This window comes from Ochotona curzoniae, unplaced genomic scaffold (assembly GCF_017591425.1).
Source record: "Ochotona curzoniae isolate NIBS_2020 unplaced genomic scaffold, NIBS_Ocur_1.0 contig_2723, whole genome shotgun sequence".
In the NCBI taxonomy this organism is placed as follows: Eukaryota; Metazoa; Chordata; class Mammalia; order Lagomorpha; family Ochotonidae; genus Ochotona; species Ochotona curzoniae.
The window spans coordinates 18816594-18840266 of record NW_024465573.1 but is presented as its reverse complement, the minus strand read 5'-3'; the positions used below and the strand labels follow the sequence as shown (position 1 = coordinate 18840266).

Below are 23673 nucleotides of genomic sequence, written 5' to 3'. Positions count from 1 at the left end.
CCCAAAATATTCAAGCATGCTTAAAGAGCACACAGTTAAAAAGGTGAAAGAATGTAGAGAAGGGCAGGAAGGCAAATTATTTTTGGCAGAATGGGTTCTTTGCGGCAGCTGTGCTTAAGAGCTGGCTTCCTGGTGGCTTTGCCATCACTTGCCCTACTCTTGAAGTTTCACATGGATTAGAGTGGAATATTTGCATGCTTTGTGATTAAATGTCAGAATATCTCTCCTTCCTCACCTTTGGCTTTCACTGGCTGTTCTCCCCTCCAGGATATCATGGGCCCCTTGATTTGTATCCAGAATTTTATCGAATTGCTACAGACCTGGCCATCCACACTGTGCCGGAAGGCAGACCTGTGAATGTCTGTGTGGGGAAAGAGTGGTATCGATTTCCCAGCAGCTTCCTCCTGCCTGATAAGTAAGTTGATCTTTCATTCTCATAATTTTAAATCAAGTTGTAAAGTTTGTAATTTTATGAGTGTCTGTTTCATTTTTATCTCATTCTAGAATTTTCATGGAAAGTTACTGAATTATTCACCGTTTCAGGGAGCAGTAGGGTCTGCCATGTGCACCTGCTCTCTGTGTTGGTGAGGCAGTAGGCTGTGTCGCAGAGCACAACCATGACTTCTGAGGACGGATTGGTTCTAGGGCTCCTCTATTGTGCTCTTGCTGAGGATGCATTTTCATAATTCTGTAATTACTTGAAGTGAATCCCCTTCTAAAGTAGCCTGGAAATTGTAGTTAGAAGTTTTTAGAAAGGTTTTTTTGGTTGTTGTTTCTTTTCTTTCTTTTTTTTTTAATTTGAAAGGCTGATTTACAGAGAGGAGAGACAAGGCTTCTATCCACTTGTTTACTCCCCAAATGGCTGCAAAGCCAAGACCTGGGCCAGGTTCCTGAGGCAGGAACTTCTCTTGGGTCTCCCACATGGATGCAATGGTCCAGTCACTTGGACCGTCATCATCTTTCCCAGGCACATTAGCAGGGAGCTAGATCAGAAGTGGAGCATGTAGGACTCAAACCAGTATCTGTGTTGGATGCTGGGCCTGCAGGTGGTGACTTAATTCACCACACCATGATGGTCCTCAAACAGTATTATCTTCAGTGGTATTACCTAAAAGTGGTAAAAGTTACCCATCAGTGCAGGGATACTGGGGAAAGCTATGGTAAAACATTTGTTCCAGCTTCCTTAATGTTGTCTGCTGTTAAATGTGATAGCATATCTCCTAGTTTTACTTGTTTTCTGCCTGCTTTGGCCAAAGAAGAATCCTATTTAGGTAAAAGAGAAATCTGCTGTAGAACTGGATTCAGCAGGTTAGCTCCGCTTGGTGGTAGTATCTTCTACTTAATAAAAACCCTGCATCAATCCTTGATGATGACATTTTAAAAAGATTTATTTGGAAGAGCAGAGAGAAAGAAAGAGACTGTCCTTCATTTGCTGGTTCACTCCGTATATATCCCAACTGCCATGGAGTCAGACCAAAGCAAAGAGCCTGGAACTCTGGTTTGATTTCCCTCTTGATTTCCTCTTGGTTTCCCAGTGACTTGGCAGGGGCCCAAGTACTGAAATCATCATCTGCTGTCTTCCTAAGCACACCAGCAGGGAGGTGGATTGGAAACTGAGCAGCTGGGACTTGAATTGTCATTCAGCTATGGGATGTTGGCATTTTAAAAAGCAGTTTAACTTGCAGCACCACTATGGCAGCTTCATTAATGATTAAATTGAAGTATGTTTTTTCAGTGTTGACTTTGGCCTTTGATTTTTTTTTTTTAACGTCTGAAATAGTTTCATAGGTTATGAATTAAGGACCAACTGTTTCCCCCATAGTGTGTTTCTAGGGCTGCGTGTTAATATTTCATCCATTTTTTTGTATACCTGATGAATTTTCTTTAGTTTTCCTAGGACCTTTTTATCACCTGACAATTAATGATAATGGTCGTTTCATGATTCAGAGCTCTTTGGTTGAAGCTTCCCTGCCAAGAGCTGGTAAAATGGATTGAGAAACCTCTGGTTGTAAATTTCTCAATGCTCTTGGACTGAATCGTGAACTCTGTCTCTGTGCTCCCGGGTTAAGGTTTTAGCAGAAATATTTTTTTCTTCAAGTGAAATGTTTTTCACATGATATGTGGTTTGTTTGTCTCAAGTACATTTAGCAATATGATCCCCTGTGTTTTTCTTCCTCTCCTCCTTTGTGTTTCTGACAGTTGGCAGCTTCAGTTCATTCCATCAGAGTTCAGAGGCCAGCTACCAAAACCTTTTGAAGAGGGGCCGTTGGCCACCCAGATTGTTCCTACTGACATGAATGACCAAAACCTGGAAGAACCATCCAGATATGTAAGGGCTACATTCTCTTCCTGCTTTTTCAAACAATTCTACCTCTAAAATGTACTGGCACATTTAGCTGTCTGTCTCTATATCATAGCTTGACAAAATGAATTTGCTTAAAAGGCAATTTCTTTATTTTAATGTGCATTACAAAGGTGAAGGGGTTGTTGACCCATGTGGGCCTCTGATTAGGATGGAGAGGGTCAGGGTGAAAGGAGAAGGTGGGTAAGGTAAATGTGTGTGGGGTGGGTGCTGAGACTGCATCGGTGCCCGAGCACAAAGACGGTGGTTTGATGTTGCCTTAGATACCCCCTCCCCCCGAAGGGAAGAGTGTTCTGAGACTGTTACTTGAGTTGTCTTGATTGTTCTAAGTTGTAGTCTTCATTGTGTCAGAAGTGAAAAATTCATTCTAAGGCCTGTTGGCTGTCCATGTCTACCTCAGCTAGGTGTTTACCATAATGTATGACTGGAGTATTGTTCAACCTATTGTAAAAATTTTTTTTCACTCTTTCAAAAGGTATATGAAGTTCTCTGTTGCTTAGATGAGTAGGCTCTTTCATGTGTGTCAAGGTATGCTCTCTGTATTCTGGCATGGGAGAGGGCAGCTGAGGTGGCTCAGTACTGCAACATGTGCTCTGGGGTTGGACCACATGTGTGTGTGATTTTCCCTTATGTTGGGGATCGAGCACTATGATCTAGTTGGAGAACCTGTAATAAACCTCCGCTGGTTCTCATACCAAGCCCTTGGGTGCGTCATTTGATGCAGAGTCGAGCCAGAACCACCTCTTACAGCAGCCAACACATGTATTGGTTGTGCAGCTACCTGGCCAGCCCTGCCCCCAGTCCCAGCTCTCATGTAAAATGACAGGTGCTATGACCTGGCCTAGCCTAGCCCACCCTCAGCCCCAGTTCTTGCATTTGTTGACAGATGCTTTGATCCAGCCCAGCATGGGCCCTGTGTCCCCTGCCCCAGTATTAGCTGGCCAGTGCTGCAGCCTAGCCCGGACTGGCCTAGCTTGCCCCCAGATTTCACACATGAGAACATAACAGGGGCATCCCCAGAGATTCCCATCAGGTCAGTCCCCAGCTGTGGCACTGCAGAAAAGGTGATTTATTGAGAGAGATAAAACAACATTTTTTTTGACAGCAGTGTTAACTCCTCAAGTTACCTTTACCTTTAATTCCTATGCAAAACTTATATTTTAATATATTTTTCAAGATTTCTTATGGTAGAACTTGCACCATCATTCTGAAACTCTTAACGTTGCTTGGCCCATTAAAGCAGTTCAAGAGGAACCTCCAAGTTGCTGGGAAGACCTTTGCCCTGGTTCTTACTACTTTCTGGTTTTGGCACGTGAACAGTTGGGTAGACTTTTTCCATAGTAAGTGCTATGGAGCAATCCCTGTCAGGGCCCTGATCTTCTGCCTACTTGTCTTTATGTATCCTGAGATCCCATGGGAATTTTATTTTCGTTCCTTTGAAAGTTGACATTTTGGACATTAAAGACCTATAAAATCTTTACTCATGAGAAAGGGGAAAGCAATAAAATGAATGCCCCCACCCCTGGGTTCCCAGAGACAACAAAAAGATCATTGTATAAAACTATATGCACAGGCCCAGTGCAGTAGCCTAGTGGCTAAAGTCCTCACCTTGCATGCACCCGGATCCCATATGGGCACAGGTTCAGGTCCTGGCTGCTCCACTTCTTATCCTGCTCCTTGCTTGTGGCCTGGGAAAATAGTGGAGGATGGCCCAAAGCCTTGGTACTCTGCACTTGCATGGGAGATCCAGAAGAAGCTGCTGGCTCCTGGCTTCAGATTAACTCAACTCTGGCCATTGCAGTCACTTGGGAGTGAATTAGCAGATAGAAGATCTTTCTGTCTGTCTCTTCCTCTCTGACTTTCCAATAAAAATAAATAAATCTTTAAAAAACAAAAACAAAGAAACAAAAACCCCAAAACTATTTGCACGTTTTTTGGCAACCTAATAAGTAATTAAGGAAATATCTGGTGGTTTACATGTATTTAGATTTAGATTTTCTTATGCCGTATACTTAAAATTTACAGCAAATTTGCAGCCATATTTGGCATTTTTATGCCCCAGATTAGGAATGTTTAGACCTATGCAGAGACCCTCTGGGCCTCAAGTATGGGCTTTAGTCTACTGAAAGCTGTGAAAATGGACATTGTGAGACACATCCTCGTCCTGACTCCTGAGATGCATGTTAATTTCCACCATGAAGCTTGTACCAGAGCTTCATTCTTTTACCTGAGTACCCCAGGCAGGGCAAACTGTAATTAGTTTATTTGTATTTTGGTTGAAGATACCTCTTGAAGGCAGGTTTTTTTTCTTAAGATTTATTTATTTTTATCGGAAAGTCAGATATACAGAGAGGAGGGGAGACAGAGAGGCAGATCTTCCATCCGATGATTCACTCCCCAAGTGACTGCAATGGCTGGTGCTGTGCCAATCCATAGCTAGGAGCCAGGAACTTCCTCCAGGTCTCCCACACGGGTGCAAGGTCCCAAGATTTTGGGCTGTCCTCTAACTGCTTTCCCAGGCCACAAGCAGGGAGCTGGTTGGAATGTGGGGCAGCTGGGATTAGAACTGGTGCCCATATGGGATCCTGGCGCATTCAAGGTGAGGACTTTAGCCACTAGGCCACGGTGCAGGGCCCAAGGGCAGGTTTTAATATACAAGAATTGCCGTGTGGATACTAGGTAGCCACAAGGGTGGAAGAGTATACCACAAAATGAGAATGATCTATATTCAGAGTGTTGACAGGGGTAGGCCTTAGGAAGAGATGTCAAGGGGTGGTAAAAATGAGCGTGGATCAAATGATCCAGGGTTCAAATCTGGGGAAGTTAATTAACTTTTCCTATTTAATTTCAGTTTTTAACTGTAAAATATAATGATACCTACTTGGGAATTGATATGAGATTTGATAGTATAGTGCTGGTTTTTTTTTTTTTTAACATAATGATATGTTGTTACACTTTGTTACACATGTTCTCAATCTGACAAAGGAACCCTAAAGGGCATTGATAAACTGTGCCCCTCTCATTACGAGGCAGTGAGTGAGGAAACACTCCTGATTCTGCTGGGTCACTTCTCAAATGTCCTCAACAACTAGACCTGTGCTTAGACAAAACCAGGACCTGGAACTCGGACCAGGTCTCTCCCATGTGGGTGGTCAGAATCCAGTTCAATCCATTAACAGTGCTTTCCAGAGTATGCATTATTAGCAGAAGTTGGAGTTGGGAGCCAGATCCAGCTATCTAACCCAGGCACTCCAGTATGGGTGTCCTACCCATCAGGCTCAATGCCAGCTGCCTTCCAGTCCCTTCTGGCTGTCCTTGCCTTTTCCATCCCAGTGACTTCACTGAGGTTGATAACTCTGCCTGCACTACCATTGTCTCACCTCTCATATACTCCTAAGAGGAGAAGTTTGAAGCTACCTATTTGAATCCAAACTGAGCAGTCCTTGATGTAAATGCCTCAATTATTTTTTTCTGTACAACTTATTTTAGGCTTTTGATTTTTTTCCAGGTTATTTTAATGATTTATCTATTTAAAAGTTTTACAAGGAGAGGGAGAAGCAGAGAGAAATCCGCCATCCAGTGGTTCAGCACCCCCAGAAGGTCACAAAGGCCGGGAGTTGGCTACCTCGTGTTTGAACTAGGCCAAAGCCAGGAGTCAGGAGCTTCATCTGGATTTCCCATATGGATGAAAAGGGGCCCAAACATTTGTGCCATCTCCCACTGCTTTTCTCAAGCCGTTAGTAGGAAACTAGGTCAGAAGTGGAACAGTTGGAACAGGAACTGGCACCCATTTGGGATGCTAGTGTTATAGATGGCAGCTTTACGCAGTATACCACAATCCCAACCCCAAGCTACTTGCTACTCTGACAGTTCATGTGCTTTGTAAAAACAGACAGAAGCACATCCATAACCCTGGTATCAAGGTTAACCATTTAAATTTGGTACCTTGTGTTATTTAAATAGTTGTTTTTTAAAAACACATTTATTTTTACTGAAAGTCAGATTTAAACAGAGGAGAAGAGACAGAGAAAGATCTCTCATCTGCTGGTTCATCCCTCACATGGCCACAGTGGCCAGAGCTGAGCTGATCTGAAGCCAGAAGCCAGCTTCTTCCAAGTCTCCCATGTGAATGCAGGGGTCCCAGCACTTGAGCCATCCTCTGCTACTTTCCCAGTCCATAAGCAGCAAGCTGGATGGGAAGTGCAGCAGCTGGCACACGAACTGGCACCCATATGGAGTCCTGGAGCTTGTGAGTTGAGGATTAGCCAATTGAGCCATTGTGCCAGGAGTAAAAGTTCTCTTAGGATTGATTTGTTTGAAAGGCAGAGTGATGGTGGAGAGAAAGAAAGAGGTAGGTAGATAAGTCAGGCGATTGGCTGGTCTGTCTGCCTCGGTCTTTCATCTGCTGGTCCACTCCCCCAATGGCCTCAACAGCTGGATTTGGGCTAGGCTGAAGCCAAGACACTAGAGCTATACTTTGATCTCCCACATGGCTGGCAGGAGCCCAAGCCCCAAGCACCTGGACCATCTTCTGTTGCTTCCTCAGGCACATTAGTGGGAGCTAGATTTTGGGAAACAGAGTAGCCAAGACCTGAACTGGCACTGTAGTATGAACTGCTGATGTCATAAACGATGACTAACTTCACTTGCTGCACCACAACACCATCCTCTGTGTAAATATTTCTCACATCTGTGTTATACCTTTCTCCATCAAATGTATGAATAATGTGAAGGGAGTGGCTTCGTATTCACTTTAGCATCTAGGGTTGTGATACCATGTATCTTGTGGTTAGCCCCTAGAGTACTCTTTCATTTCTATTATCTGTGGGGAATATCTTTACAACACCCAGTGGGTGCCTGGAACTACTTACACTGATTTTTTTAAAATATATGTATTAGCTATGATCAAGTTTAAGTTGTAAATTAGGCACAATAAAATTATATCTAGATAATAATAGAACAATTATAGCTAATAAGTATTAGGTAAATATGCACTTTGTCCCTCCTTATAATATCATGTTGTATTATAGATTTTAAAATGCAGCAGTACCCAGGGATGGAGAATGGCCACCTGATATCAAGCCAGGGTCCCAACGTGGTGTATTCTCCGAGGGGTTCTCCCCAGGTGGTTTTGATAATTCTGAAATGTTGTCAATCTCACTGATCTAAGGATGAGGGAACCCTTTCAGTGGTCATTGGCTGACATAGTCAATCTCAAGAGTCTCCATTCACATAGATATTTACTGTTATCCTTTGTCTGGAGTGGTTGTCTAATTTTTTCTGTCCTCCTTCCTCTGGGATGGTACAAATGTCCCCTGAAGGGCTCAATAGGCTGCTATATCCTCCATGTGAATCTGGGGTGGCTGTTCACTACTCTGTCTTTTCCACTGAGGACCAGTTCCCACAGGTGGGCCCAAGAACCCTGCTAGAGCAGTGACAATGTCCATGGAAGTCCCTCAGAAGTCATTTATCAACTGGACATGAACTCTCAGGTTCCTACATGACCCCACCTGTGCCAACCACCAGACCTCTTACAGGCCCACACCTCCGCGTCTCCAGAGCTCATCGCCAGGCAGCCAGAGGGCTTCACCTGGTGTCATTGGTGCCAGCCACATTTAAGCAGCTGGTGGGGTAGAATTCCCAGATCGGGAAGCCAGGCCGAGCTCCCTCCCACCAGCCAAAACTTGATGTGGCTGGTGGGAAGGAGCTCTCATTTGCAAATTCAGTCCTTGCCTTTTCATTTAAAGGAAGCACTATATGGCTTATCTCTTTGGCTTACCTGAATTGCCAGCATCACCACTCCTACGATTTGGGGCCATTATTTTTTTAAAGACTTATTTCTCTGGAAGGCAGAGTTACAGAGAAGTAGAAACAAAGGGAGTGAGCAAGCTGACAAGCTTTCATCTGCTGAGTCATCCCAAAATGACCACCACAGCAAGAGCTAGTCCAGGCTAAGTCAGGATCCATGAATTTCTGGTCTCATATGTGGGTGCCCAAGGACTTGGGCCATCCTGTGCTGCTGTCCCTGGTACATTAGCTGGGAGCTGAATCACAAGAGGAGCAGCTGATACTCAAACTGGCACACATATACAGTGCTGGCATAACAGGTGGTGGTATAGTGTTTGGAGCCATTATTTAATAAAAAACTTACTTGAACTTAGGCACTGCAGTTGATCTAGTAGCTGGAGTGTCTCCCAAGTGACTAAGGAGGTAAACGGCACAGATCCACTGACAAGGGGATCTCATCCTGAGCAGTATGGTGCAAGGTTTCATGAAAATGCTCATAATGGGCCTAGCACGATAGCTTAGTGGCAAAAGTCCGGCAAAGTGGCTTACTGGCTAAAGTCCTCACCTTGAACGCACCAGGATCCCATATTGGTGCCAGTTCTAATCCTGGTGGCCCCGCTTCCCATCCAGCTCCCTGCTTGTGGCCTGAGAAAGCAGTTGAGGATAGTCCAAAGCCTTAGGACCCTGCACCTGTGTGGGAGACTTGGAGGAGGTTCCTGGTGCCTGGCTATGGATTGGCTCAGCTCCAGCCGTGCTGCTGCGTGGGGAGTGAAGAGGCAAATGGAAGATCTTCCTCTCTGTATACCTGACTTTCCAATAAAAATAAATTGAAAAAAAAATTTTTTTTAAGGGGTGAGCTAACAGAAAGACTTCTGTTGAATTCAACTTAGCGCTTAAGTAAGCCTTCCGGAACTCTCTGTGTTAACTCTGAAAAAAATAAATTGATCATGATTGTTTTCCTCACTGGTAATGTAGGCAGTTCTGTTGTATCATGATCTAAAATTGCTAAAAATTATTTATGGTTACACAAGACATTTGGGGAAAATAGAGTGAAGAGTGCGGTACTTAAAACTTGGTCAGTGACACATTAAGAAAAAAAATGATGAGAACTTAATAAAAACAGCAGTACAGTAACTGGTATTTCAGGTCAAACCACTGCTTGTGGTGCTGTCACCCCATGTGATTAACAGTTAAAATCCCAGCTGCTCTGCTTCCAACCCAGCTCCCTGTAATGAACTTGAGAAAGAAAAGGAAGATGCCCAAGTGCTCGGGTCCCTACTGTCCATGTGGGAGTCTTCAATAGAGTTTCAGGCTCCCAGCTTTTGCCTAGCCATTACAGCCATTTGGGGAGTGAACCAGTAGATGGAAGATTGCCTTGTTTTTCCTTCTGCCCTGTGTCTCCCTCTTTCTCTGTAACTTGGCCTTTCAGATAATGAGGTCTTTTTTTTAAAAAATCATGGTAGTACAAATTTATACATGTTAAATGATTAAAAGTACAAAAATACTACCATAAATATGTTCACTTTGCAAAAGAGATGGTGGGATTTGCGTGTGAAGTGGTGTTTGGAGGGTTGCAGGTTTGGAAATAGTGAAAGGGTTACGTGAAGTTGGCAGAACGTTGATACCGAAGGTGGATGCGTGAGAGTGCTCCCACCACAGAGGCTATGTGCGAGCCTGTAGATGCTTGAGTGTGTCCTTCATGTGTTTTGTGTATTTTCTGTGCTGATTGGTCCAGGCAGGCGGGGTTTTCTGCATTCACCTAGTACTTCTTATGGGTTAAATGACACACAATGATGCAAAAATTTGATGATGGTTAAAATGTTCCCTGATATATCTATTGGATTGGAACAAAATGGTGTTTTCAAAGTACTCGTTAAAAGTGAACTGTTTCTAAATCAGAGTTTTCTTGATCTCATTTGTCTTTAACCCTGTTTCTCTCCTTTAACCAGAGGGAAAAATTGAGGATTTGTAAAGGGATCTAGGACACAGAGTTTTGTGTATTTTGTTAACATGAAGAGTACAGATTTCATATAGTTTTTTTTAATTAATTACATTGCATTATGTGACACAGTTTTATAGATACTGGGATTCCCCCCACCCCTCCCTAAGCCCTCTCCCCCATGGTGGATTCCTCCACCTTGTTGCATTACCACAGTTCAAGTTCACATGAGATTCTTTCATTGCAAGCATATACCAAGCATAGAGTCCAGCATCTTGTTGTCCAGATAAGTTCAACGGCTTGTTGGGGATTTCATATAGTTTTTAGGCACAGTTCTAAAAGTATAATGCTACTTCATCTTCCTTTCAATTTTGCAGTAACATTTAGGTTTAATTTACTTTATAAACATAAGCTCCATCTTCTCGTAAGTAGTTCCACAACTAAAAGGAAGGGAAGACCACCATTCTGCAGAAGAGAATACACATTCTTGATCTCCTCATTCTATGGGTAAAGAAACTGAGCTTTGGAGGTTGTAAGCTGACAAAGCTTAGCTCCAGGATGGGAAGCTTGATTTCAAGATCCCTCAGTATTCTTTCACATGTCCTTTTAATGGTTTCATGTGATGGTTATTAATTCTTTGATATACACAAGATTAAATATAGACCCAGCGTGATAACCTAGTGGCTAAATCCTTGCCTTGCATATACTGAGATCCCATATGGGTGTTTGTTTGAGTACCAGCTGCTCCAGTTTCTTTCCAGCTTCCTGCTTATGGCCTGGGATAGCAGCAGAGGATGGCCCAACTCTTTGGGACCCTGCACCCATGTGGGAGATCTGGAAGAAGCTTCTGGCTCCTAGCTTTGGATAGGCTCTGCTCCAGCCCTTGGAACCCACTTGGGAACAACCAGCGGATGGAAGATATTTCTGTCTCTCCTTCTCTCTTAAAATAGGCCTTTTCAATAGAATAGATATTTAAGACACTTAGTATTTTTTTAAGATGTGCTTACTTGAAAAGCCAACTTAGAGATCTTCCATCTGCTGGATCACTTCACAAATGGTTGCAGCAGCTGAGGCTGGGTCAGTCCAGTGCCAAGAGCCAGGAGTTTCATCTGGGTCTCCCACATGGGTGCAGTGGCCCAAGCACTTGGGCTATCCTGCTGCTTTCCCATGTGCATTAACAGGGAGTTGGATTGAAAGTGGAGTAGCTGAGACTAACTGGCACCCATATGGGATGCCAGCATTGAAGGTGACTACTTAACCCCACTATGCTAACATGCCAGCCCCTAATTTTCAAATAATTACCCTCTTTTTCTGGGACTCTGTTTTGTATGTGCTGAGAAATTTCAAGGGTAAGCACTGTGTTTAATGAAAAATCAGCTACTCTCCTTTTCTCTTTCTCTCCTTCATTGGCCTTTTTCTGTTATTTAAACCTTTTTCCTTTCCTACTGAAAGACCTTGTTGTAAGAGAAAGAACATTATGCTGTTAGTTTCCTCATTGACTGTAGCCAGTCTTGGTTATTAAAGCAAGCAGATTAAAATTGCTAATATATATATATAAATATGCTAATATATATAGCAGTTTGTTGGAATTATGCAAGGCTTTAATGAATACTGTTCCTGATGCCTTAAAAATTATTTTTTAGTATTCATTATGTTGACATTTAGAAATTATGTGATCTGTAGTAACTGAATGACCGAAAATGTTTCCTATGAGTTTCCATTTTCGTGGTGCAATAAGTTTTTACTTGTGAATTTAAAGATTCAGGCAACAAATAGGAATTTAGACATGATGTGTGGGGCAGCCTTTGCTTCTGGATGACAACTACTTTTTAACATATAACTGCAGAATTACTAAAAGAGGAGATGAAAAGCCAGAAAAATACTGAGACATCTTTGCCTTTGAAATGTTTGCTCTCGAGCCCCAATATTTTTGACTGAAAAAAAAAGAAATCACAGGAGAAGACTGATGACTGATGACAGGTTGTATTAGCGAACGAGTGACTAGGAGTTAATAGAGTCTGATTCCTTCTGGAAGCAAGTCAAATGTCGTTTTCTTTCTAAATAACCAAATTTCCAAAGCCCTTGATATTTCTTTGCATCCAGTTTTCTGGAACTGCATGAAGTGCAGCTGCAGTGATTATATGTGTTGTTCCTCATTCTCGGTTTTTCTTTTCTTTTTTTTTTTTTTTTGGTCAAATACTTTGTGCAGGCAGTTCTTACCTTGAGACATGATTTTCAGGCTGTAGGACTTCACAATCCTGAACAGAAGTCCGCATGCTGCTCGGTGTCTCTTAAGGTCTCACTCTGTGCTGTGTTAACGCTGCCTGAGAATGGTGCTGGGGTAGGGAAGATGTCGCTGCACACTCCAGCCCGGACTATGTTTCTTTCACAGCAGGAGGAAGAGCTCTGACAGTGTTTATTGTGGCCCTGTGGTCTTCAATTCACTCATCCAATGGAAAATACATACTTAAAATTTATTAGAAAGGCAGATCAGAGAGAAGGAGAGAAGGAGAAACAGAAAGATGCTTCATCTGCTGGTTCACTCCCCAGATGGCTGCAATAGCCAGAGCTGAGCTGATCCAGAGCCTGGAGTCAGGAGCTTCTTCTGGGTCTCCCACCAGATACAGGGTCCCAAGAAATGGGGCCATCCTCCACTGCTTTCCCAGGGCACAAACAGAAAGCCAGTTAGGAAGCCGAGTGAGTGACCCCTCACTCGTGCACTATACATCTCTGTCTGTAGATAGAGAGATCAATCTTTGATACTGATTCACTCCCCAAATGCCTGCAACAGCTGGGCTGGGCCCAGGCCTAAACCAGGACCATGGAACATCTGTGGTTTCCTGCATGGGTAACAGTAGACCCATATACTTGAGCCATCACCTGCTGCCTCTCAGGGTGTGCCTTAGCAGGAAACTGTCAGAAATGGAAGAGAAACTCAGACTAGGCACCTACAGCATGTAGCTGTCAAGCTGCTTCCCAACTGCTGTACCAAATACCTTGCATGCTGTTTATGATTGTTCTCTTGGTCTCTGTCTTGGGCCCTTGTTTTTCTTTGAGAAGATGTACTCTGCTTTTTATCTGGGGTGGTATTGTCATCCTTAATACATGCTTACTGATAAGATAGGAACAATGTGAAATTGATGATTGATAAGTTAGCTTGAGTTCTCTCCGTCTCTCTCCCCCCTCACCTCCTGCCCCCTTACCTTTTTTCCCCTTTGGTATAGAGATATTCATTTGTTCTCCCGAGCTTCTAGTGGGTTGTTAGAAACTGAAAGAAGTCGCATTTCTTTCAAAATGAGCCTTAAATGCTTGTGTTTTACAAAATTTTAAATTAAGGCATATTTTTAGCTTCGACAGCTGGTTGATATGTAGCCTGTGACTAATGAAATGAAACACATTTTTGTTTCACAATCATGTGTTAATGTCACCCTACAATTTTGTTATTTTTGATGCAAGAAAGAATGATTAAATCTGAAAAAACAAAAAATGAGCTTTTTGGTTACACTTTAAGGCAGATTTAAATCTAGTCTTTTGATTTTTTTTAAATTGCAGATTATGTAGTTATGGAGAGTGGTCTTGGGTTTTCTCTGTTACTGATAGAACTGAGAGACAAGACTGTTCTTCCTGGTTCAACTGGTGTTACTTGAACCTCTGGACTCAAAGGGCAGTAGACACTGGAGTTACCAAGGCTTTGAAATCTCAAACCAAAAATAGTTACAATGAAACAGCATACAGCTTAGCAAGACCAGATTTTGTGAAAATAATCAGTCTGCAGAGAAAAAGGTCTGAGATACATACTCACAGGTTGATCGCAATTTTCTTTGGGAGGATGACAAGTGATTTATAATTATGTTATACTTTGATCATTTGAAAAAAATGTGGCTACAGTAGGGACTCTAGGCATGAACTCTTTGCAAACTCCCAGCAATTTCTGTGGTATACTTCACAAATCTACTCACCAAGTTGTCAGCTGACCTCGAGATTTCCTTCTTTGAGCACAAGGAAAGCTTTGAATTCAAAATCAAGAGAGATGCTCTCTATTAAGTAATTTTTACCATACTTCTCTTTCTGGTCTCTTCTTAACCAAGTCGTTTCAGTCTCTATATTTCAGGCTGCCTTTGAGGCTCTGTGAACTAAAGCTAGATTGCTTTCGTGAAGAAAGAGGTACGATTGATCTTTTTACAAGAGGAAATTGTTTTTGGTGGGGGGGCAAATTGCAGCTTGGGAGGATTCTGCAGTAACGCTGATAACCTGTGCTAAACTATTCTAGGTAAGAGGGGAATACACAGTAAATAAAAGATTGTGTGAAATTAATATGCCTTTGTTTAGGATTTGGAAAAGCTTCGTCCCCGAAAAATGCCAGAGACTCTCCTTCCCAGAGGCCATCTTGGCAGTCCTGGATCACTGGCTTGAGGAGACAGTGATCTGTACATTTTACCAGCATGATTCAAGGTTCATTTCTAACACATAGGCATCTTTTAATTCTGAATTTTTTAAAATTTTATTTATTCATTTTTTAAAGATTTATTTTATTGCAAAGTCAGATATACAAAGAGGAGGAGAGACAGAGAGGAAGATCTTCCATCCGATGATTCACTCCCCAAGTGACCGTAATGGCCGGTGCTGTGTTGATCCAAAGCCAGGATCCAGGAACTTCCTCCAGGTCTCCCATGTGGGTGCAGTGTCCCAAGGCTTTGGGCTGCCCTCTACTGCTTTCCCAGGCCACAAGCAGGGAGCTGGATGGGAAGCGGAGTTGCTGGGATTAGAGCCGGCATCCATAAGGGATCCTGGTACGTTCAAGGCGAGGACTTTAGCTGCTAGCCCACGCCACCAGGCCCTGAATCTTTTTTTGAAAAAAGATTTACTTACCTGTCTGACAAGTAGAGATAGATGACAATCTTCGGTGTGCTGGTTCACTTCCCACATGGCTGCATTGACAAGATCTAGACCAGGCAGAAGGCAGGAGCTTCATCTGGGTCTCCCATGTGGATGGTAGGAGCCTAAGGTCTGTGGCTATCTTCTGCTTCCTCAGGCATCTTAGCAGAGAGCATTCTCATTCTTCACTGACTCATTTGTCCAACCATTTTTTAAAAATTTCTGGTGGTGCTTCACTTTGTGCTGAAAATACAAAGGTGACAGAAACAGTCTCCTGTTCCTAAGTCCCTGAGGTTGGCACTGCATTGCAGCCAATTAAGCCATGCTTGCAATGTCATGCCTTATTGGAGTACCAGAGTGCCTTGGCTTCCTGTCCAGCTTCCTGCTGATGCACCAGGGAAGGCAGTAGGAAATGACCGTGTCCTTGGACTGCTGTCATCCATCTGGGAGACTCAAATGGCTTCAGCCTCCCCCAGCCCTGGCCATTGGGAGGAGTGAACCAGCACTTTCTCAGATTCACCATTTCTCTTTCCCAGTCTCTCTGCCTTTCAGATAAATAATATATCTTTACCAAAGAACATTAGCATCCATTATTACCTGACAATTGGAAAATCAAAAGCTACGAGGAGAAAGAAGAATTATGTGTAGCTGCCTCTGAAGGATACTGCTGTTCTTCATAAGCTTCTTTTACCATTAATTTTTTTAAAAGAAATGATACACGTAACTTGGATAAACGTAAAGATGGATTTAGGAAGGGACAGAAGTCCTGTGCTCTGGATCTAGCAGGAGAGACCTAATGTGGGAGGCACACCATAGTCATATGGGGAGAATGCTTCTACTTCCTGGCTTAGTGACAGCCTAACTTAGTACATGTCATAGAAGCTTGCACTTATGGGATGATGACTAAGAATCCTCTGGCAGAGGAAGAGGAAATCAACATTCCGGAAAGGAGCAACATATGCAGAGCCTAGAACTATGAACGAACATTGTGTGTTTAGGGGAAATTAAATGGTTTGCAGAGTCTTGGGATTTTAGTTAATTAAGCAGACATACTTCTCATTTTTTGTTTCATTTCATTTGTTCTTATGTATGTATGTGACTGGTTTATCTGCTAAGTTATACATGAGGGGCATGTGTTTGTCCTTAATATTTGGAACCTCCATGGTATATAACACAGGACTCATAAGCACCAGAAGTTTTTACAAATTTAAAATACCCTCAATTTTGTTTCCTTGAACTGAAGAGTGGCCTCCCCAAGCTATGTTAATAATAGAAATTGAGGCTAATTAGTACTCCGTGTCATTTTCAAGGTCTAGTAAGAGTAGCAGGTTTGCAGCTCCTGGCAGACAGGGATGCTGCCGAACTCCCTCTTGTCATTTGTTTATCATGTGAATTAGAAGGGTTTGTGTTTGGCAGATTCACATCTTACTGGTTCCCCATCAGGTGTGTTAGGTTGCAGGAATATGGAATACTTTTAACTATGTTCAGTCCATTTCATGTGGACCCCTAATTCCTCCATCTGGGTCATTTGTAGAAATTAGAAAGTCTGGTACGGTAGACTAGTGGCTAAAGTCCTCACCTTGCATGTGCAGGGATCCCATATGGGTGCTGGTTAATATCCCAGCAGTTCCACTTCCCATCCAGCTCCCTGTTGAGGGAAAACAGTTGAGGATGGCTCAAAACCTTGGGACCCTCCACCCATGTAGGAGACCCAGAAGAGGCTTCTGACTCCTGGCTTTGGATCAGCTCAGCTCTGGCTGTTGTGGTCACTTGGGGAGTGAACAAGCAGATGGAAGATCTTTCTGTCTCTCCTTCTCTGTATAAATCTGCCTTTCCAATAAAAAATCTTAAAAAAGAGAAAAAGGTATTAGAATCCAAAGCCCACAAGCCACACCTGCCTGACATAGCTTATCCTCTTCCTCTCATCCCATGTGTCTGGCTCACTTAAACCTGTGAGTCTTCACAGAGGTAGTTTGTTCTTCCCAACATGCTTCTCCTTTACCTTGCAGCCACACCACCTTTCTGCATGTAAAAAACTTTTTGTTTTAATAGGAAAAAAATGTGAGCAGATTGAACAGAGGCCTACTCATACATTTAATTTTGTTAATTGTAACACAGGTTTCTCTTGGCCAGTTGTTTTGCCCAAGTCCTCAGTAACTTTGTAGAATTTGTTTCCCCTAAGATACCTACTAACTTGGAAAGAACAGTTCATTTATTCCTAACACACAAATACATGATCAATTTTCTGTTAGAAGAAATACTGTATAAATTATTGCTTCCTCTGGGTATATTTTGCTATATTTCAATATGAGCATGAAATATTTAAGGAATTCCCAGGATTTTAAATAAAGTTTAATGTTAAAAATCCAACGTAGGAGTCACCAGAAAATTCAAATCTTCTCTTTTAGTCCTTTTCTCCTTCCTAACTGCTCCCAACATTTTGGAGCAAGACATAAGTTTACTGGCAAGTGTTATCCTGGGTGGAGTGTCATCTGTTGAATTTACCTTCTTTTGGAAATAATTCTGTTGAAAATAAGTTGAAAATTATTTGGATTTACAAAATAATTTCGCCTTTTTAGATCTCAAAATGTATAATAATGCCAAGTGATGATGAAGAAAATACAATATTGAAAGGTCTTGTGAGCATGTTTTGTTGGCTCTAGTAATTGAAAATTAACTCCAATTACCATTTTTTTAAAAGGTAGAGGTAAAAGAGTTTACGCCCCTGAATGCCCACAATAGCCAGGGCTAGGCTGAAGGTGAAACTGGGATCCAGAACTCAATACAAATGTCCCACGTAGGGACCAGAAAATCGGTTACTTGAGCCATCACTACTGCATCCCTAAGTGTATTAGCGGGAAGTTGTAGTCAGGTAATGAACTGAGAGACTATAGTGCAATAGGTAGGCCTCTTAAGTACTAGACCAAATACTGCCCTTCTTTCCCTGTCACTTTTTAACTTGCTACCAAACTATTTTTGTCTGATAATCTTAATCATTTTTGTTTGTTTTAAAGAGTTTTATTTATTTGAAAGCTGAATTAAGAATTTCTATCCTCAAGTTCATTCCCCAGAATCAGCAGCTGCCAGGGCTAGAACAGGCTGAAGCCAGGAAACAACCTCCATTCGGGTCTTCCACGTCAGTGGCAGGAACCCCAATATGTGGAACGGCTGCCACTCCTTTTCTAGATACATTAGCAAAGAGCTAGATCAGAAATGAAGCAGCCAGGACTCAGACCTGACACCGGTATGGGATACTGGTGTTTTATTTGCTGGCTTAAGCCCCTGCCACAACGCTAGCTTTTGTTCCTCTTAGATGGTAAGCTCCTAAAGGAGAGGTATCTATGTGTGTTAGTCTTCATTTATGCCAATAATGACATAAAATCTTAGAGAAAAAATGTAAAATTTTGACCAAAATATGTGACTTTTTATATACATAACTTTACTCTGAAGTAGAAATTGACTAAATGCTCCTAATGCAGTACCTAGCTCTTTACAGATGATGACAGTGACGGAAATGTAGTCATAAATGCTGTGAACTTCATTCTAAATCATAGGCAGGCCTATTAACACTTTTTATATAGACTGACATCTTTAAAGTTCATAAAAAAAACACCTAAAATTCTATTGTAAGATGAAAGAAACTAAGCATTCTCCTATGATTTCTCAGTTTTAAAATCTGCGATTTTGGGGGCCTGGCACCATGTCTTAGTAGCCAAAGTCCTCTCCTTGAACACACCAGGATCCCATATGGGCGCCGGCTCTAATCCGGGCGGCCCCACTTCCCATACAGCTCTCTGCTTGTGGCCTGGGAAAGCAGTCAAGACTGGCTCAAAGCCTTAGGTTCCTGCACCCGTGTGTGAGACCTGGAGGACTTCTGGCTCCCGGCTTTGGATTGGCGCAGCACTGGCTGTTGTGGTCACTTGGGGAATGAATCACCGACAGAAGATCTTTTTGTCTCTCCTCCTTTCTCTCTATATCTGACTTTGCAGTGAAAATAAATAAATCTTAAAAAAAATAAAATCTGCCTTTTTAATATGAAGTAAGAGATTTGTTTGTATTGTTTTTTGGTTTTTTGGAAAGGCAGATCAGAGAGAAGGAGTTACAGAAAGATCTTCCATCTGCTGGTTCACTCCCCATGTGGCTCTAATGGCCAGAGCTGAGCCAGTCCAGAGGCAGGAGCCAGGAGCTTCTTAAAGATCTCCCACACGGGTACAAGGTCCTAAGGCTTTGGGCTATCCTCCATTGCTTTCCCAGGCCACAGGCAGGGAGCTGGAAGGGAAGTGGAACAGTGGGTATACAAACCGACATCCATATGGGATCCCGGGCATGCAAGGCAAGGATTTAGCCACTAGGCTACTGTGCCAGGCCGTAATAAGATGGTTTTGAGAACTAAGAATTATCATTCATGGGCTCCACTGAGTTTGTTGTACCAGCTACTTCAGTGTTTAGTCCTGATCTCTTTTCATACTATGGAACCCAGGGATGGGATTGTGCCATCATTGATTGGTGATATCTGGCATGAACAGTGAGACAGGCGACAACTGTCAGAGGTTTCTGTATTCATCACCACCTAACAACTTCAGAATATATCAGTGTTTTTTAGGCTGTTTAGGTAAGATGTGTTCCCTAGTCCAAAACCATACCTGCACTGGTGAGGCACTTGAATTGGAAAACAGAGGGGAGTGGAGGGAAATTGTGGAAGGTTGAAGGGAGACCCCAGCACCAACTATACTGTATCAAAAAACAATTTAAAAAACATATATTCAATTTAAAAAAGTTTTCAGGTATGAATGCTCACAGAATTTCACTATTGCTTTCCAGATTTAATGATATGAGCATGCTGTTTTTTTTTTTTAAGGTTCTATTTTTATTTGGAAGGCAGAGTTAGAGAGTTTCCATGCACTAGTTAACTCTTGAAATGGTGTCAACAGCCAAAGCTAATCAGGAGAGTCCTCAAGGTCTCCCACGTGGGAACAGGAACCCAAGCACTTGTGCTACCCTCCACTGTTTTCCCGGGTGCATTAGCCAGAAGCTGGATTCGAAGTGGAGCAGCAAGAACTGGAATCCTTACCCATGTATGTTGTTGGCATCATAGGCAGAGGATTGGCTTGAACTGGATGATCTTACTTCACTTTTGCCATTCATGACAACTTACATATCTTCAGCTGTATTCAGTGGGAGACATAAATTTTCTCATGTGTTTGCAGTGTAAAGGACAGATCCTGTGTTTGTCTCCTTGTGGAGCTGCCTTTCAGTAAGACAACGTTTCAGATGACAATCAGCAGGACTTTAGAGAAGCGTGCATTCAGCAACATGAAGTGTGTTTATAATGATGAAGCTATTTTTCTCTACAGTGTTCCTTTCTTAGACTTGAGAGAGGTCTTTGTAGCATGCAGCCCAAACCATCTGGAGATATGGTGAAACCACTGAAGCTGGGTCCAATGGCTTCCTTAAAATCTGGAGTTAGAGGCCTATTGTGTGGAGGACTGCTTTTCCAAGGCTAGTGGTAATACTAGGTTCAAATGATATCACTCAGCTGGCAGGAGTAGCTATAGAGCATTCTTTCTTATTTATGTATCTATTTATTTCTGATGATGTTTACATAGTTGATCAGGATGGGAAAGGTCAAGGGTTAGGGAAAAGTAGGTATAATCATTGTTTCCAAGTTTTCCTTTTCTTTCTCCTGTATCTTGGGGAGAGGGGGAAATAAGGGATGATACTGCACCCAGCCTTCCAACAACTTCAGTACCTGGAGATAGGGAGCAGCCACCCAGTGTCATCCCAGGGTCCCCCATGTGGTGCATGTTCTGAGGGTTCTGCTTTTGTGGTTTTGATAATTCTGAAATGCTGTCAATATCACCAATCCAAGGATGAGGAAATCTTCCAAGATTCATTGTCTGGCTTAGTCTTCCTTTGAACTCCATTTGCCCAGATATTTGCTGTCAGTGCTTGGCTGGGGTAGTTGACCAATTTGTCAGCATCCTTCCTTTGCTATGGTATCAGATGTCCTCTGCAGTTCCTAATGGACTGCCATGTCCTCCACGTGCATCGGGGCATGATGTCTACTGCTCCATCTTAGCCACTGAGGAGGTCTAGTTCTGACACATGCACTCAACAGTCAGTCCACAGATCCTGCAGTTCTCACCATAGTTGGAGTTCTGATTCCAGCAGTTCAGTTGGTGGGATCCGCAAAGAAAACTCATTTGTGATCCCAGTCTTGACTCTTATGTGTGCTTGCCAATAGAGGTTCTGGCTCAGTCCATCAACTGCTTCAGCCTACACATACACTAGTAGTTGCAGTTGCTGGGTCATTTCTCTGTCCAGCCCCTTCTCTTACAGAAACCAATGGATACAGCAGCCCAGCCCAGCCCAACCCAGCCCAGTACACACTTGGTCCTCATGTACACCAGCGGGAGCTGTAGTATAATTGGAGCAACCCTTGATAACCTCCACCAGGCCTGCCTGCGGCCCTGGTTCCTGTGCTTGCCAGTATGTGCAACAGACTGGTCTAGTCTGTTCCAAATCCCATTCGGTTCTTGTACGTATCAATGGTCGTTGGAGTCCAGTTCAACCCACTGATCCCGCTATCCAATCCACACTTAAGCTTGCATGTGCCACCACATGTCAGGCTAAACTCCCAGTCACTGCCACTAGTCCCAGCACCTGCTGGCCAGTGCTACAGCAAGTCCAACCAGACCGCACCTACTGGCCCATGTATGCACTGGTAGGGATAATCAATTAGCCCAGCCTGGCTCTCCTCTTAACGCAGCCCATATACAGGCCAATAGGCATTATAACCTTGCCCAGCCTGATCTGCTCCCAACCTCAGTTCTCTTACCTACAAGTTTAGTGGCTTTGTGTTGAAAATTCCTCAGTAGTCAGTCCTCATATGCAACATACTTCCTCAGCAGTTCTCGCTCGCAAACATCCCTTTATCTTCTTCCCTGGGCAATCTGTCCTCCATCCTCTCCTGTGGCATCAGATGTCCTCTGCAGGCCCCAGTGGACTGTCATCCTCCATGTGCATCTGGTTATGTCATCCATACAGAGTATTCTTAACTCTGCTTTTACTCTTAGCTTCTTCAAATGCTTCTTTGTTTTGTGGTTCCCTTCTGATAGAATCCATGTCCAAATATGGTAGGGGATGTAGAGTAGATTTTTTTTTATATCTTTATTAAAATACTGTGGCTAAGAAGGTGTCAGTGGTTAGCATCTCAGAGAAATCATTTATGTATAATGATCTGTGAGACTGCAGCACTAACTTAGTTATCTTTGTATTGAGAAAAAGAAAGACTGTCCGTTTGGAATTTGGCTTAACTCCATGGTTAGAATGTGTCCCCTGAAGTCCATGTGTTGGAAACAACCCGTAATGCAGTGGTATTGGAAGGTGTGACCTAAGGAGAGGTGTTTGGGTGATGGGGGCACTGCTCTCCTGAATAAATGAGCGTTGCTATAAGGGGAATGCCTGTGTTGTCTTGGATTTCTTATCACAAGAGTGGTTCCTTGTAAGAGGGCAGGTTTGGCTTCTTTCTGCTCGCTCATCCTTGCCCTTCTGTGACGTTTTCATGTACAGAATGATGTAGCAAGGTCCCTGCCAGATGCTGACGTGCTAAACTGGTCTTCTTAACCTCCAGTGCTATGGGGAAATAAGTTTCTGTTCCTTATAAATCACCTAGTCTCAGGTGTTCTGTTAGAGTAGTGCAGAATGGACTCAGTTGTTTTTAAATGTGAGTCTTGTGTTTATTTTCTTCAGAAGTACACCCCTAGAATCTAAAAGGAGTTGCATATTATCACTGTGGTGGAATCAGAAACAATTGTTTAAGTTAATTTCTAAGGGTAACACACATACTTTAACTTTCTATTCTGTAAAATAACCATGTAAGTCAGATCTTGCTGTGGTGACTTTTCTAGTCTTAACTGAAACTCAGTAATTAGGTTACTGATGTTGGAATGCATTTCACTAATTAGAGATGGTTAATTTATATGAGATTGTGGAGGAAATAGCTGGTCAGAGTTCTGAACAGTGTGGTGCGTGGTATGCTGCAAGCTGGTGCAGCTGGTGCACATCTTCTGCTTCCACAAATGCTTGTGGCTGCGTCAGATTTTCCAGGTTCTCTACCATGCTTGGCACCAAGGATACAGTAGTGATCAAGAGAGATTCATCCCCACCTTCCCAAAGCTTGTAATGTTCAGCTCTGGGAACCTTGGACACCACTCAAAGTTGCTCACCGAGGGGCTAAGAATATAGGATCAATTAGAATTTATGATGTGTTTGGGAAAGACAGCGCTCTGAATACAGCTTAAAATTGAATGTTAACATATCAACCAATGTTACTCTTGAATATCCTCAGTTAACACCATGTTTTACTTAGCTGTGAGTGAAGTGGCTAAACAGTTTTTTCCCCCCTGCTTTAATTCTTGCTGTAGAAACTTGCAAGACAATTGGTTTCAATTGATCTTCCAAATTATCCTCTTGGACTTCTACTTTTTTTTTTTCTCACTGTAGTAGTTTGCCAGAGAATTTTCAGTGACATTTGAGAAATAAGATCTGTCTTATTTATGTGGAGATGATTTCTATGTGATGTTCACTGAACTTCATCTTGGCCCTTGCCAGAGATCTCTATTTTTACAACTATGTGCGTCATTGTCATTTCCAGCTGATAGATGCCTGAATACAAATTCACATCCTTCCTGTTTTAGGATTTGTAGAG

General features: G+C 42.7%; 1 protein-coding gene across 5 annotated transcripts in view; it reads left to right on the top strand.

Moving 5' to 3' along the window:
• ALG9 (ALG9 alpha-1,2-mannosyltransferase) overlaps nucleotides 1-23673 on the top strand; it is a 94344-nt gene that overhangs the window by 36713 nt on the left and 33958 nt on the right. For all 5 annotated transcript variants that reach the window (XM_040976922.1, XM_040976924.1, XM_040976921.1 and 2 more), the window contains 2 exons: nucleotides 268-415; nucleotides 2200-2329. In XM_040976922.1, coding sequence (XP_040832856.1) covers nucleotides 268-415; nucleotides 2200-2329 — 278 coding nt within the window. The remainder of the gene's footprint in view (nucleotides 1-267; nucleotides 416-2199; nucleotides 2330-23673) is intronic.